At 43.6% G+C, this 16,690-nt stretch overlaps 1 protein-coding gene across 1 annotated transcript in view; it reads left to right on the top strand.

Annotated features, from left to right (window-relative positions):
- The window catches only part of LOC124040651 (zinc finger protein 512B-like), a 100,147-nt gene that overhangs the window by 48,835 nt on the left and 34,622 nt on the right, over positions 1-16,690 (top strand). Inside the window, exons 3-6 of the mRNA XM_046357733.1 lie at positions 10,439-10,512; positions 10,601-10,729; positions 10,911-11,071; positions 11,150-11,405. Of these exons, the coding sequence (XP_046213689.1) occupies positions 10,439-10,512; positions 10,601-10,729; positions 10,911-11,071; positions 11,150-11,405 (620 nt within the window). The remainder of the gene's footprint in view (positions 1-10,438; positions 10,513-10,600; positions 10,730-10,910; positions 11,072-11,149; positions 11,406-16,690) is intronic.

Raw genomic sequence — 16,690 nt, 5'->3', positions numbered from 1 at the left:
GAAACGGAGATAACCCGGTAGCAGACGAAGGAAGCGAGTTGTGAGCGTATTCTGCCCAGGGGAGCTGTTCTGCCCAAGACGCAGGGTTTCTGAAAGAAAGGCTGCGTAGTATGCGACCAATCGTCTGATTGGCCCTCTCTGCTTGACCGTTAGACTGGGGATGAAACCCGGAAGAGAGACTGACGGACGCACCAATCAAACGACAGAACTCCCTCCAAAACTGTGACGTGAATTGCGGACCTCTGTCTGAAACGGCGTCTAACGGGAGGCCATGAATTCTGAACACATTCTCGATGATGATTTGTGCCGTCTCCTTAGCGGAAGGAAGTTTAGCGAGAGGAATGAAATGTGCCGCCTTAGAGAACCTATCGACAACCGTAAGAATCACAGTCTTCCCCGCAGACAAAGGCAGACCGGTAATGAAGTCTAGGGCGATGTGAGACCATGGTCGAGAAGGAATGGGGAGCTGTCTGAGACGACCGGCAGGAGGAGAGTTACCTGACTTAGTCTGCGCGCAGTCCGAACAAGCAGCCACGAAAAATCAGGATATCGTCAAGGTAGACAAAAACAAAGATGTTCAGCATGTCTCTCAGAACATCATTAACTAATGCCTGAAAAACAGCTGGCGCATTGGCGAGACCAAACGGCAGAACCCGGTACTCAAAATGCCCTAACGGAGTGTTAAACGACGTTTTCCACTCGTCCCCCTCTCTGATGCGCACGAGATGGTAAGCGTTACGAAGGTCCAACTTAGTAAAGCGCCTGGCTCCCTGCAGAATCTCGAATGCTGATGACATAAGGGGAAGCGGATAACGATTCTTAACCGTTATGTCATTCAGCCCTCGATAATCCACGCAGGGGCGCAGAGTACCGTCCTTTTTCTTAACAAAAAAAAACCCCGCCCCGGCCGGAGAGGAAGAAGGCACTATGGTACCGGCGTCAAGAGACACAGACAAATAATCCTCGAGAGCCTTACGTTCGGGAGCCGACAGAGAGTATAGTCTACCCCGAGGAGGAGTGGTCCCCGGAAGGAGATCAATACTACAATCATACGACCGGTGAGGAGGAAGGGAGTTGGCTCGGGACCGACTGAAGACCGTGCGCAGATCATGATATTCCTCCGGCACTCCTGTCAAATCGCCAGGTTCCTCCTGAGAAGTGGGGACAGAAGAAATGGGAGGGATGGCAGACATTAAACACTTCACATGACAAGAAACGTTCCAGGATAGGATAGAATTACTAGACCAATTAATAGAAGGATTATGACATACTAGCCAGGGATGACCCAAAACAACAGGTGTAAAAGGTGAACGAAAAATCAAAAAGAAAGTCTCACTGTGGTTACCAGATACTGTGAGGGTTAAAGGTAGTGTCTCAAATCTGATACTGGGAAGATGACTACCATCTAAGGCGAACATGGGCGTAGGCTTGTCTAACTGTCTGAAAGGAATGTCATGTTTCCGAGCCCATGCTTCGTCCATGAAACAACCCTCAGCCCCAGAGTCTATCAAGGCACTGCATGTAGCACCCGAACCGGTCCAGCGTAGATGGACCGACATAGTAGTACAGGATCTAGATGGAGAGACCTGAGTAGTAGCGCTCACCAGTAGCCCTCCGCTTACTGATGAGCTCTGGCTTTTACTGGACATGAATTGACAAAATGTCCATCAAATCCGCAATAGAGGCACAGGCGGTTGGTGATCCTCCGTTCCCTCTCCTTAGTCGAGATGCGAATACCTCCCAGCTGCATGGGCTCAGTCTCTGAGCCAGAGGAGGGAGATGGTTGCGATGCGGAGCAGGGAAACACCGTTGACGCGAGCTCTCTTCCACGAGCTTGGTGACGAAGATCTACCCGTCGTTCTATGCGGATGGCGAGAGCAATCAAAGAGTCCACACTGGAAGGAACCTCCCGGGAGAGAATCTCATCTTTGACCACTGCGTGGAGTCCCTCCAGAAAACGAGCGAGCAGCGCCGGCTCGTTCCAGTCACTAGAGGCAGCAAGAGTGCGAAACTCTATAGAGTAATCCGTTATGGATCGATCACCTTGGCATAGGGAAGCCAGGGCCCTAGAAGCCTCCCTACCAAAAACTGAACGGTCAAAAACCCGAATCATCTCCTCTTTAAAGTTCTGGTAATTGTTTGAACAATCAGCCCTTGCCTCCCAGATAGCTGTGCCCCACTCTCGAGCCCGGCCAGTAAGGAGTGAAATGATGTAAGCAACCCGAGCTCTCTCTCTAGAGTATGTGTTGGGTTGGAGAGAGAACACAATATCACACTGGGTGAGAAAGGAGCGGCACTCCTTGGGCTGCCCGGAGTAGCAAGGTGGGTTATTAACCCTAGGTTCCGGAGGCTCGGCAGACCAGGAAGTAACAGGTGGCACGAGACGAAGACTCTGGAACTGTCCAGAGAGGTCGGAAACCTGAGAGGCCAGGTTCTCCATGGCATGACGAGCAGCAGACAATTCCTGCTCGTGTCTGCCGAGCATGGCTCCTTGGATCTCGACGGCAGTGTTACGAGCGTCTGTAGTCGCTGGGTCCATTCTTTGGTCGGATCCTTCTGTTATGCAGGTGAATGAGGACCCAAAAGCGACTTGGCGAAAACAGAGTCTTTAATCCAGTTTAAGGAAATAGCAATACTCCTAGACAAATCGGAGCAGTAAATAAAGCATAAAAAACAATTCCACTCGTAATCACGAGAACTGACTGGAGACTCGATAATAAACTGCAGGTTGCCTCGGGAAGGCACTTGACCGTAGCAGACTCAGACACCTGCTCACCACGCAGCATCTGAGGGAAACACGACACGACAGGGCGATACAAAGACACAGCACGGTGAACAATATACAAGGATCCGACAGGGCAGAAACGGAAAACAAGGGGAGAAATAGGGACTCTAATCAGGGGAAAAGATAGGGAACAGGTGTGGGAAGACTAAATGATTGATTAGGGGAATAGGAACAGCTGGGAGCAGGAACGGAACGATAGAGAGAAGAGAGAGAGAGAGGGAGAGAGAAAAAGGGGAACGAACCTAAAAAAAACAGCAGGGGGAAAACGAACAGAAGGAAAAGCAAAATGACAAGACAATATAAGACAAAACATGACACATTTAGTCTTGATCCTAATAATGTAGTAGACCTACTTGGTAAACTGTCTAGAATTCATCTCTCAGAGCAATGTGGGGTTTCTTTTGCTTCAACAGCTCCTAAGTGGCATCCACAAAACACTGTAGGCTGATAGAATCAACAGAACTTAGATAAACCTTTTCTATCTTTCATAACTGTAGAATGATGTGAGGCATACCAGCCAGTCTGTCATTGGAATAGTATGCTCTAGAATCAATGTCCTAATTCAGAATGCACAATTACACAGCAGAAATCATTGAGTATTGGGTTTTCTGTTGATTCTGCCGGTTTTAGTGTGACATATCCTCTTTGGTAACAAGATACCCCCACAACTGAGCTTGGCTGTTTGTGGATTCTTGGCTCAAATAGAATGCTTTGTAATGGACTTTGTGCTATCGAATGGAGAAGTAACGTGTGTGTGTGTGTGTGTGTGTGTGTGTGTGTGTGTGTGTGTGTGTGTGTGTGTGTGTGTGTGTGTGTGTGTGTGTGTGTGTGTGTGTGTGTGTGTGTGTGTGTGTGTGTGTGTGTGTGTGTGTGTGTGTGTGTGTGTGTGTGTGTGTGTGTGTGTGTGTGTGTGTGTGTGTGTGTGTGTGTGAGAGAGAGAGAGAGAGAGAGAGAAAAAAAGAGGGCCGTGACTGTCTGTCTGAGCAGCTGTAATGTTAATGTGTTCCTACTGTCTGAAAACAGGCCCAGACAGACAGACCCAGAGGATTATTATAATATTTCTTTATTTTGTCCAACTTTCTTTATTGCGACAAATGATGACGATGAACTGTGTTTTTAGAATAAATGATGACAGATAATTGTGAAGGTCATCCCCGAACTACAAAGCTCCGCTCCACGGGTCATTCTAAGTGCCCACTGCTAAATGAAAATGTTCAACTATAACAAACCTGTTTCTTTGTAGCACAAGGATTGTCCTGACTTTCAATAATGGTTGAATTGCTTTGCCTGGTTTTTCTGGTCTACATGAGAATGATTAGAATATGACATATACTTGTCATTTATTGTCATTCTATACATGCTGGCTTTCTAAATGTTGACGACCAGAAACATTTACTGGAGGAGTTGATGGAAACATCTCTAGTGAGAGGAGGATTGCGAGAAGTGAAAGAAAGAGGAAGTGTATAGAAGGAAAAGGTGTGAAGAATTGGTGTCCAGCTGGAGAGAGAGTGAGAAGACAACTGTTAGGCCCAGCTGTTCCACACAGCCTCGTCACTATGAGGCTAGAATGACTGACTGTACTGTGTGAAACAGCTGATCCACATATGATTATAATGTACCATACTCTATGTACATGCATTGGTCGCAGATATGCTTTTTGCTGGGCATGGGAGTGAGCATTTGTTCTAAACTGTCTGAGTGTCTGTTTACAAACTTCTGAGTCCAGACAGACAAAGGCTCCTATGTGTCAAAGGGAAAATAAATGGTTGCTTTCTGCTATTGCAGTGTTGCTGTGGTGTGTGTGTGTGTTTCCTAGTCGCTGTGTTTTTAACTATTTATTGCACCGTTATTAACAAGTCAAATCAAACTGTTGTGTGTGTGTGGATGCGTGTGTGTACTCAGGGAAAGTGGTAGCGGGCGGCGTAACTAGGGACACATGGGTTAATTGAGTTCATAAGGCAGCTGGCAATACTCCTGGGACCTGACTCCTTTTTTCTCCTCCATTCCAATGTTGTCTTCTCTCATCTCCCCTCCTCCTCTCTGTTCACACCTTCCCTTTTCTTTTCTCCTCACTTCTTCTATCCTCTCTTCTCTCATCTCCCCTCCTCCTCTGTTCATACCTTCCCTTTTCTTTTCTCCTCACTTCTTCTATCCTCTCTTCTCTCATCTCCCCTCCTCCTCTGTTCATACCTTCCCTTTTCTTTTCTCCTCACTTCTTCTATCCTCTCTTCTCTCATCTCCCCTCCTACTCTCTGTTCATACCTTCCCTTTTCTCCTCACTTCTTCTATCCTCTCTTCTCTCATCTCCCCTCCTCCTCTGTTCATACCTTCCCTTTTCTCCTCACTTCTTCTATCCTCTCTTCTCTCATCTCCCCTCCTCCTCTCTGTTCACACCTTCCCTTTTCTCCTCACTTCTTCTATCCTCTCTTCTCTCATCTCCCCTCCTCCTCTGTTCATACCTTCCCTTTTCTTTTCTCCTCACTTCTTCTATCCTCTCTTCTCTCATCTCCCCTCCTCCTCTCTGTTCATACCTTTTCTTTTCTCCTCACTTCTTCTATCCTCTCTTCTCTCATCTCCCCTCCTCCTCTCTGTTCATACCTTCCCTTTTCTTTTCTCCTCACTTCTTCTATCCTCTCTTCTCTCATCTCCCCTCCTCCTCTCTGTTCATACCTTCCCTTTTCTTTTCTCCTCACTTCTTCTATCCTCTCTTCTCTCTCCAGAGAGGTTGAACAATGCGCAGCTGCAGCCTTAGACAGCTGGGAGGGTGGTGGGTGTCTGGTGTGTGTGTGTGTGTGTGTGTGTGTGTGTGTGTGTGTGTGTGTGTGTGTGTGTGTGTGTGTGTGTGTGTGTGTGTGTGTGTGTGTGTGTGTGTGTGTGTGTGTGTGTGTGTGTGTGTGTGTGTGTGTGTGTGTGTGTGTGTGTGTGTGTGTGTGTGTGTGTGTGTGTGTGTGTGGGGGGGGTTCATCAGGAAATGGTGGTAGGTAGTAGCTAAGAGAGGTGGCTCTTATTCCCATAGCAACAGGAACATATCTTACCCAATAATGAAATTCATTAATTATAACATTTTTTTAAGAGGCCTTTATTTTCCAAGACAGCAATTAAAATGTTCAATTTCCTCCCAGCTCAAGAGCTGCACCGTTTGAATGAATCACCTCTCCTGCTGCAACACACACCCTTTCCACTGATTATGTGAGGTGGGTGTGCATGAATGAGTGTGTATGTAGCATATTAGTGAGAGAGTGTCTGTGTTAAATAAATAAATAAAAAATCTTCTGTAATGCTTTCAGACAGAAAATGGCCCAGATCTAGATGTGAGCTCTGTGTTCATAGTACAGTCAAGGAAATCTTCTGTAATGCTTTCAGACAGAAAATGGCCCAGATCTAGATGTGAGCTCTGTGTTCATAGTACAGTCAAGGAAATCTTCTGTAATCCTTTCAGACAGAAAATGGCCCAGATCTAGATGTGAGCTCTATGTTCATAGTACAGTCAAGGAAATCTTCTGTAATCCTTTCAGACAGAAAATAGCCCAGATCTACATGTGAGCTCTGTGTTCATAGTACAGTCAAGGAAATCTTCTGTAATCCTTTCAGACAGAAAATGGCCCAGATCTAGATGTGAGCTCTGCAGGGACCGATTTGGGTTTTTACTTTACCTTCTATAATGGTAGTGATGCAGGGACTGGTTTGGGTTTTTACTTTACCTTCTATACTGGTAGTGATGCAGGGACCGGTTTGGGTTTTTACTTTACCTTCTATACTGGTAGTGATGCACGGACCGGTTTGGGTTTTTACTTTACCTTCTATAACGGTAGTGATGCAGGGACCGGTTTGGGTTTTTACTTTACCTTCTATACTGGTAGTGATGCAGGGACCGGTTTGGGTTTTTACTTTACCTTCTATAACGGTAGTGATGCAGGGACCGGTTTGGGTTTTTACTTTACCTTCTATAACGGTATTTGAATTTTTGGTTTGATAAATGTGATACGCTGTGTGTAACGTCCATCTTTATAGTTACCTGCTACTTGAGGCATCCCTCTCCTCTGTCTCTCGCTCTCTCGCTCTCTCTCTCCACGCCACTTTCCACACAGACCTAGTCCCACCCCGTCACTCAAGGAGTGCATTTGTTGTTGCTTGTCCACGAGATACTTGTGTTCAGTCTACATGGTCAATGCAGCACATGGAGACACTTGTGATCAGTCTGCATGGTCAACGCAGCACATGGAGACACTTGTGATCAGTCTGCATGGTCAACGCAGCACATGGAGACACTTGTGATCAGTCTGCATGGTCAACGCAGCACATGGAGACACTTGTGATCAGTCTGCATGGTCAACGCAGCACATGGAGACACTTGTGATCAGTCTGCATGGTCAACGCAGCACATGGAGACACTTGTGATCAGTCTGCATGGTCAACGCAGCACATGGAGACACTTGTGATCAGTCTGCATGGTCAATGCAGCACATGCAGCAATGTTGATGACAATGTTGTATCTACTTTGATCTTAATATAAATCCACTAGTGTTCTATAATTACAATATTAGTTTGTGTTTCTTACATCTGCAAACAGCTAGTTTGTAATTTCTTAGCAAGTTAAGCTACATCGTGAGAGCCACTAATGCTAATCACTAGTTAGCTGGCTAGCAAATGTAGCTAGTTAATACAACCTGATACCAGTACTGGCGGAGGCCTAAATCAGCAAAAACTATAGGGTCCCCCTATGAAACACTGAACATCACCTTGGTTCCTACCCTGTCACAATAACTTGTCCATGGCGTTTTCATTAGTTGTCATGTCAAACAACACTGTGTTCAAAGTGTCCACTATTATATTCTACCTATAGATTTATAATAATCATTATATTTCCATGATTCCAACAGGTCACCCAAGTGTTTTGCTATGAATCACAAGTCAAATTGCAATTGCAACATTTGGTTAAAAATAAAGCCTAGTATTTTTTCCCATATCGCGGCAGTGTGAAAATGATCTCAAATGAGGACAGAAATTGATGGAAATGCAGGAAATGATTTTAGGTTGAAGTTGAAAAGTATTAACCAATCAGAATGGAGAAAGAACCATTTTGAAATCATTTAGAATATATGTGTTGCCAACCTAGGGTCACACACAACTCATAAAGCAAATGTATAATTGTATTATTCAAATCATAAAACACTGTCATACCGTCCAAAATCTGAAAAGTACCATGATATGATATTTTGGACATATCGCCCAGCCCTAGGTGGCTGGATGTAATTGTCAGGATCTTTAGACTGGAACTAGCCTGTGACATGGTTGGATGGACAAAGTAGGACAGGAGAGTCTCCCATTCTCCATCCTCTCTTCCTTTTCCTCTACATCCTCCCATCTGTCTCTTTCCTCAGCTCCTCTACACTCTTCCCCATCTGAATGGTGGTGTATCTGTTAGAGTGCATTGTGTAGGTCTCCCCCTTTGACCCCATCCTCCCCCATCCCGCTCACCTCATACTATAGTGTAGATACTATAGTGTAGCATAATGGTGTGTAAGGAGGGCTGATAGAGCAGAGATGGAACTGTGGTGGAGAAAAGGAAAGACTTAATGAACCGGCCTTCCCTCCTTACCTAGGCAGAGGGGGACAAGAGGGAGAGAGAAGGAATGAGAGGTAAAGAGAGTGTCGGGAGTGGGAAAAGAGAAGGAGAGAGAAGGAATGAGAGAGTGTCGGGAGTGGGAAAAGAGAAGGAATGAGAGGTAAAGAGAGTCGGGAGTGGGAAAAGAGAAGGAATGAGAGGTATAGAGAGAGTGTCGGGAGTGGCAAAAGCGAAGGAGAGAGAAGGAATGAGAGGTAAAGAGAGTGTCGGGAGTGGGAAAAGAGAAGGAATGAGAGGTAAAGAGAGAGTGTCGGGAGTGGCAAAAGAGAAGGAATGAGAGGTGAAGAGAGTGTCGGGAGAAAAGAGAAGGAATGAGAGGTGAAGAGAGTGTCGAGAGTGGGAAAAGAGAAGGAGAGAGAAGGAATGAGAGGTAAAGAGAGTGTCGGGAGTGGGAAAAGACAAGGAGCGGGAGTGGGAAAGGAGAGAGAAGGAATGAGAGGTAAAGAGAGTGTCGGGAGTGGGAAAAGAGAAGGAATGAGAGGTAAAGAGAGAGTGTCGGGAGTGGCAAAAGAGAAGGAATGAGAGGTGAAGAGAGTGTCGGGAGTGGGAAAAGAGAAGGAATGAGAGGTGAAGAGAGTGTCGAGAGTGGGAAAAGAGAAGGAGAGAGAAGGAATGAGAGGTAAAGAGAGTGTCGGGAGTGGGAAAAGACAAGGAGAGAGAAGGAATGAGAGGTAAAGAGAGTGTCGGGAGTGGGAAAAGAGAAGGAATGAGAGGTGAAGAGAGTGTCGGGAGTGGGAAAAGAGAAGGAATGAGAGGTGAAGAGAGTGTCGAGAGTGGGAAAAGAGAAGGAGAGAGAAGGAATGAGAGGTAAAGAGAGTGTCGGGAGTGGGAAAAGACAAGGAGAGAGAAGGAATGAGAGGTAAAGAGAGAGTGTCGGGAGTGGGAAAAGAGAGATGAGGAGAAAGTGGTGTTAGCGGTATATGTTGAGAGAGAGAATCCTCTGTGTGCTTTGTCATGGGTTGTGGTGATGTATAATGGATTTATTTGGCTCATCAAATGGCCTTTACACACACACACACACACTCACACGCTGTTGCACTCACACACTGACACGCATGTATACGCACACACACTCACACAGCTAAACAGTCTTAATCCTGCTGCCATAGCTGCAGCTACACTGTTTATTGTATATTGACTTGTGACTATTGCTCTGTTGCTAAGTAGGTATTTTCCAAGCATGTAAAAATGAATCTGTGCCCCTGTGACCAAGACTATCAAGTAGGGCTGAGAATGGCCAGGGACGTTCAGAAGTTTGGGGTCACTTAGAAATGTCCTTGTTTATGAAAGAAAAGCACATTTTTTGTCCATTAAAATAACATCAAATTGGTCAGAAATACAGTGTAGACAGATTGTTAATGTTGTAAATGACTATTGTAGCTGGAAGAGGCAGATTTTTTTATGGATTATCTACATAGGCGTAAATAGGCTCATTATCAGCGTCCATCACTCCTGTGTTCCAGTGGCACGTAGTGTTAGCTAATCCAAGTTTATCATGTTAAAAGGCTAATTGATCATTAGAAAACCCGTTTTCAATTATGTTAGCACAGCTGAAAACTGTTGTCCTGATTAAAGAAGCAATAAAACTGGCCTTCTTTAGACTAGTTGTGTATCTGGAGCATCAGATTAGAGTGTTAGGCCAGAAATGGCCAGAAACAAATAACTTTCAGTCAAACTGGCTCTAACCACAATATAAAGAGGAGTGGGAGGTTCCAGTGCACAACTGAGCTATTTATTATTTTATTGGACCAGAAAATGTGTTTTTCTTTCTAAAACAAGGACAGGACATTTCTAAGTGACCCCAAACTTCTGAACATGGATTGCAACTGGATCGATTTTTCCACCAATCACTACTATCAAGTGTTTTCCATCTATGCTTTGTTCTACAGTAACATACATTTTTCTGAGGGGGGGGGGGGGTGTTGTTATCTTCTATGCCTGTGAAAGGAGGGAGCTGTGTGGGTTGTGAATTGAACCAATGATACAGTAAATAGTTATCTGACTAAACCCTGTTATCTCTCTCTCAGGTACACCCTGTAGTGAAAGAGGGGAGGGAAAGAAGAAGGGGCGTCCTGAAGAGCAGGAGCTCAGGAGGATCCCTGTAGGTATCCACTATCCCTTCCAATCCCTACTTCCTATGTAGGAGTGTGTGAAAGGCATGTGTATATCATCTATCTCCCTCTCTGCAGGCTAACATGATGGTCCAGTGGAAGGAGGAGTTTAAGAAGAGGTCCAGGGTAACGTGTCCTGGCTCAGGCTGCTGGTTAGAGTTCCCCAGCATCTACGGTCTCAAATACCACTACCAACGCTGCCAGGGGGTGAGACACCACATCATCTCTCTCCTCGCCCACATCGTCCCTCCTCATCCCCTCCGTCTTTTCCATCTGTCCCCCACTATGTCCGATATATTTATTTATAACACCAGTTGAATTCGATTTTGTACTTTAGATGTGTCTTTCTCTATTTGACCTCCTCCCTCTTTCTTCCTATGTCTCTCAGGTGACCCTAGCAGAGAGGTTGAGTCATGGCTGTCCGGACTGTAAGGCGGTGTTTGCCACTAAGGTCAGCCTCCAAAAGCACAAGCTGTGGAACCACCCCATCGAGACCAAGGCTGGGCCCAAACTACACAAGACCTCCGTGAAGGGGACCGCCAAGAAAAGGTGACATGATTTTCACCACAAGACATACAGCTTACCTACATACGGATTAGATTGTACCATTGTGTCTTCTCTGTCCAGGCCTATGGAGAACACTCCACTGTTGCCTGTGTTCTTCAAAGTCAAAAAGACCCAGGAGGTGTCTAGTCCCTTCCAGAACGGGGAGTGTGCCCCCCAGAGGGGAGAGAGGAAACAGCACCCACACCCCCAGCCCCCCAGCAGCGGGCCTCCTCATCTGACACCTCCCCCAACACCCCGGGGGGCAGCGAGAGCGAAGATGAGGGGAGCAGTCTACTCCCACCATACCCCAATGAAGACCATGAGAGGACAAGGCACAGTAAGATTCAAATATGTTGACCAATTGGATCTTTTTTGTAGAGTCCGACCGATCTTATCAGCCAATATTAGCCTTCCACAGAAATATCAGCCTTTATTCCAAAGATATTTTATATATATATATATATATATATGGCATAAGAAGCAAATAAACAAAATCAAAGATGGCCCAGAAAATATCAACTTTGCTTGGTCACTTTTCAGCATATTACATATATAGCATATATTTGACCAATCACAAAGGAAACAAAGGAAATAAAAATGTTATCACCTCACAGATCATCAGCTGAGTTCAAGTCTACTGCCTAGCCTAACTCTAGTGTGAAAGCTGAACAGGGTTGACAGAAATGGTTGAAACTATTTTAGTGGGGTTTGTGAGGGTGTAGGGTTTTCAGGCGCATTGGGGGTGGAAATGGGGGAAGGTATCGTGGAGGGTTATGATAGAGGAAATATTACTATGGGGGATTTACCAGAAAATGGGGGGCAAACACAGGAGAAGAAGTTTATAAGATTAATAAAAATTGAACCCCTGGGCTCCATTTCTTATCTAAAAGAAAAGTGTGTAATCAACTTTTGTTATTCCTTGATTTGTAATGCATTTTCGCAATTATGTTTTATCATTTGGCTAAATGGTTGTTGGCTAGGAAAAATATGATTAGATTATTTCAATCAAATCATATTTTCCCGAGCCATCAACCTTTAGCCTAATCTGTAAGAACATACAGTCGTTCCTCCTTTAAAAGTTGCATCATACTGCAGCACGGCTTGCGGGCTGCTGCAACATTTCTGTGGCATGTTATTTATTTGTCATCCATTTTTTCTGTTGATGCGAGTTATTGCTAGTTTGACCATCAGAGGGCATCTTTGAGAAGCATTTGGTAGACTTCCATATTGGCATGACCAGAGAATTGAAATCCTTTTTTGTAATAACATAGTATATGGGATTGTTTTTAATAAATTTGGCTGAATTAATTTGATTAATATTATGGTGTTTCTATTCCGAGAATGGATGGATGTAATGGAAAATATGGCGCTGTACAAGGTAACGGTCGGGAGTAGGCTACAGCATAAGAGGATTGGAGGATTCTAAATTAATATCTAAGGGGTGTAACATTTCCACACCCTAATTGTAGTGTAGCCAAACTTTCAGTTGAATGTAATTGCTCTTTGCACTCTCTACTTCTCTACCAGAAGTTAATGCTGTTGCTATGCAACCTCTTTCTAGCTAGTTAGCACAACAAATTACTAGTTAGATATTTTTCAACTTTGGGTGTGCTCTTAAATTAAATATGTATTGGCTGAGCTCATAAGATAAGAGTAGGGCTGGGCGACATGGCCAAAACATTATTTCACAGTATAAAAAAAAAAGTTGTGAGTAGTGAGTGATCCTAGGGTGCTTTATGAGTAATGACTGATCCTAGGGTGCTTTATGAGTGATCCTAGGGTGCTTTACGAGTAGTGAGTGATCCTAGGGTGCTTTACGAGTAGTGAGTGATCCTAGGGTGCTTTATGAGTGATCCTGGGGTGCTTTACGAGTAGTGAGTGGTCCTAGGGTGCTTTATGAGTAGTGAGTGATCCTGGGGTGCTTTACGAGTAGTGAGTGGTCCTAGGGTGCTTTATGAGTAGTGAGTGATCCTAGGGTGCTTTATGAATAGTGAGTGATCCTAGGGTGCTTTATGAGTAGTGAGTGATCCTAGGGTCCTTTATGAGTAGTGAGTGATCCTAGGGTCCTTTATGAGTAGTGAGTGATCCTAGGGTCCTTTATGAGTAGTGAGTGATCATAGGGTGGCAACACACACATTCTAAGTGATTTCGCCATTTTATGTCTTTCTCCATTCTGATTGTTTTATACTGTTCAATTCAACTTCAACCAAAACAAATGTCAACACTTTTATAATGTCTGCATTTCATGCACTCAATTGCAGAGGTGGAAAAACTACCCACTTGTCATACTTGATTAAAAGTAAAGATACTTTTTGAACTTGCAACCTTTCGGTTACTAGTCCAACGCTCTAACCACTAGGCTACCCTGCCGCCCCACATACTTAAGTATCAAAAGTAGAAGTAGAAATAATTTCAAATTCCTTATATTAAGCAAACCAAATGGCACCATTTTTTTATTGTTTTACACATAGCCAGGAGCACTCTCAACACGCAGACATAATTCACAAAATAAATATTTGTGTTTAGTGAGTCCTCCAGATCAGAGGCAGCAGATGACCAGGGATGTTCTCTTGACAAGTGCGTGAATTGGACCGTTTTCCTTTCCTGCTAAGCATTCAAAATGTAATGAGTACTTTTAGGTGTCAGGGAACATGCATGGAGTAAAAAGTACAGTATTTTCTTTAGAAATGTGGTGAAGTAAAAATAAAAGTCAACAATAAAAATAGTAAAGTACAGGTAACAAAAAAAATACTGAAGTAATACTTGAAAGAATTTTTACTTAAGCACTTTACACCACTGCTCAATTTCCTAGTAGACCCTATAAGCTTTGGCTACGTTGCGTGTTTTCTCTTAGCTACATCATGTAGCTAACATAGTCTTGCTTTGCATATTCCTCTTTGATTTTGAATATACTGTTGCACAAACAACATGCTGATTTTGGTCTACACCATCACTGTTATTATCAGGCTTGTATTAGCTAACTATGTTTGCTCTTACTCAGTACATTTATTAGCTAGCTAGCTATTTATTACTATTATCGGCTAACAATTAGCGTATCACAAGATTTAGGGCAACTTGCTAAGAAAAGACAAAAATAGCTGTTTGCTGATGTCAGAAACACAAACTACTAGTGTCATTACAGAACGCTAGTGGATTTACATTAAGAAGCAACGTGGGAACATCATTGTTGTCATCAACATTGTTGCATGTGCTGCATTGCCCATGCAGACTGAATGCAAGTGTCTCCTGGTTGAGCAACGTCAAATGCGCTTCTTGAGTGACCGGGGGTGGGACTAAGTCTGTGTGGAAAGCGGCATAGAGAGAGAGAGAGCGGAGAGAGATGACTCGAGTAGTGAAGTAAACTATAAAAATTGACATTACACACGCCGTTAATAAACCAAACATTCAAATACCAGTATAGAAGGTACAGTAAAAACCCAAACCGATCCCTGCATCAATACCGGTATATCATAAAATACGGTAAAACACCCAGCCGTAATTCAGAGCGTTGTCAGTTTTTAAATTCAGACCGTTTCGCTCTCGAAGCGCACACTAGACGTTCGGGCTGAGGAGTATGGTTGATTTGAACGTTCTGGCCTTACAACTGCAGTCAAGCACCCAATCTAGTGTTGGCTAGCTTGCTAGATACTTCCAGACACAAATGAGACCACTCTGACCATTTTACTCACCCTAGTAGAGCAGGTTAGGCAGTTTTCGTGTTAACCAGAGCGTTGGTGACTGTGCTGCTGGAAACAATTTAATTACATGTTTTTGCCGACATTTACTGAGACAGGTCATATTCAACAGGTGTTGAGTGCTGGTAAATTCATTATTCTGTGCTCTGGTACACTCAGCCTAGAATGCTCTGAAATCGGAGTAGATAGCCAGAGCGAATTTACGAAAGTGCCCAAATGTCCATTGAGAACGCACAACGAGTATACCATTTAGCTAAGCTAAGAATTATGGGAATTATCAAGTGAATAAACATTGGGTAGTTAGCCTATAGTTAATATACTGGCAAGTTTGATATATAATTACTAACGTTAGGTAGGTAGCTAACATAACAGTACATACAAAATCAACAACAACAAAAAATCCAATGTTATTTGTCACAAACACATGGTTAGCAGATGTTAATGCGAGTGTAGCGAAATGCTTGTGCCTCTAGTTCCAACAATGCAGTAGTAACCAACGAGTAATCTAACCTAACAATTCCAAAACTACTACCTTATACACACAAGTGTAAAGGGATGAAGAATACAGTGGGGGGAAAAAGTATTTAGTCAGCCACCAATTGTGCAAGTTCTCCCACTTAAAAAGATCAGAGGCCTGTGATTTTCTTCATAGGTACAATTCAACTATGACAGACAAAATTAGAAAATATGAATTTATTTGCAAATTATGGTGGAAAATAAGTATTTGGTCAATAACAAAAGTTTATCTCAATACTTTGTTATATACCCTTTGTTGGCATTGACAGAGGTCAAATGTTTTCTGTAAGTCTTCACAAGGTTTTCACACACTGTTGCTGGTATTTTGGCCCATTCCTCCATGCAGATCTCCTCGAGAGCAATGATGTTTTGGGGCTGTTGCTGGGCAACACAGACTTTCAAATCCCTCCAAAGATTTTCTATGGGGTTGAGATCTGGAGACTTGCTAGGCCACTCCATGACATTGAAATGCTTCTTATGAAGCCACTCCTTCGTTGCCCGGGTGGTGTGTTTGGGATCATTGTCATGCTGAAAGACCCAGCCATGTTTCATATTCGATCGTTTTTCAACCAGTCCACAAATTTCTTGTTGATTAAGAAACTATAGTTTTGGCAAGTCTGTTAAGACATCTACTTTGTGCATGACACAAGTAATTTTTCCAACAATTGTTTACAGACAGATTATTTAACTTATAATTCACTGTATCACAATTCCAGTGGGTCAGAAGTTTTACATATGTGTATGTAAACTTCTGACAATTGTTGAAAAAATACTTGTCATTTTACGTGTCATGCAAAAAGTAGATTGACTGTGCCTTTAAACAGCTTGGAAAATTCCAGAAATTATGTCATGGCTTTAGAAGCTTCTGATAGGCTAATTAAAATATTTTGAGTCAACTGGAGGTGTACCTGTGGATGTATTTCAAGGCCTACCATCAAACTCAGTGCCTCTGCTTGACATCATGGGAAAATAAACAGAAATCAGTAAAGACCTCAGAAAACAATTGTAGACCTCCAAATGTCTGTTTCATCATTGGGAGGAATTTCAAAACACCTGAAGGTGCCACATTCATCTGTACAAACAATAGTACGCAAGTATAAACACCACGGGACCACGCAGCCATCATTTTGCGTTCTGTCTATTTTGCGTTCTCTCTCCTAGAGATGAACGTACTTTGGTGCGAAAAGTGCAAATCAATCCCAGAACAACAGCAAAGGACCTTGTGAAGATGCTGGAGGAAACAGGTACAATAGTATCTATATCCACAGATAAACGAGTCCTATAATCGACAAAACCTGAAAGGCCGCTCAGCAAGAAGAAGCCACTGCTCCAGAACCACCATAAAAAAGCCAGACTACGGTTTCCAACTGCACATGGGGACAAAGATTGTACTTTTTGGAGAAATCTCCTC

The sequence above is a fragment of the Oncorhynchus gorbuscha genome, linkage group LG08 (assembly GCF_021184085.1).
Source record: "Oncorhynchus gorbuscha isolate QuinsamMale2020 ecotype Even-year linkage group LG08, OgorEven_v1.0, whole genome shotgun sequence".
Classification (NCBI taxonomy): Eukaryota; Metazoa; Chordata; class Actinopteri; order Salmoniformes; family Salmonidae; genus Oncorhynchus; species Oncorhynchus gorbuscha.
This window is presented reverse-complemented; position numbering and strand designations above follow the sequence as displayed.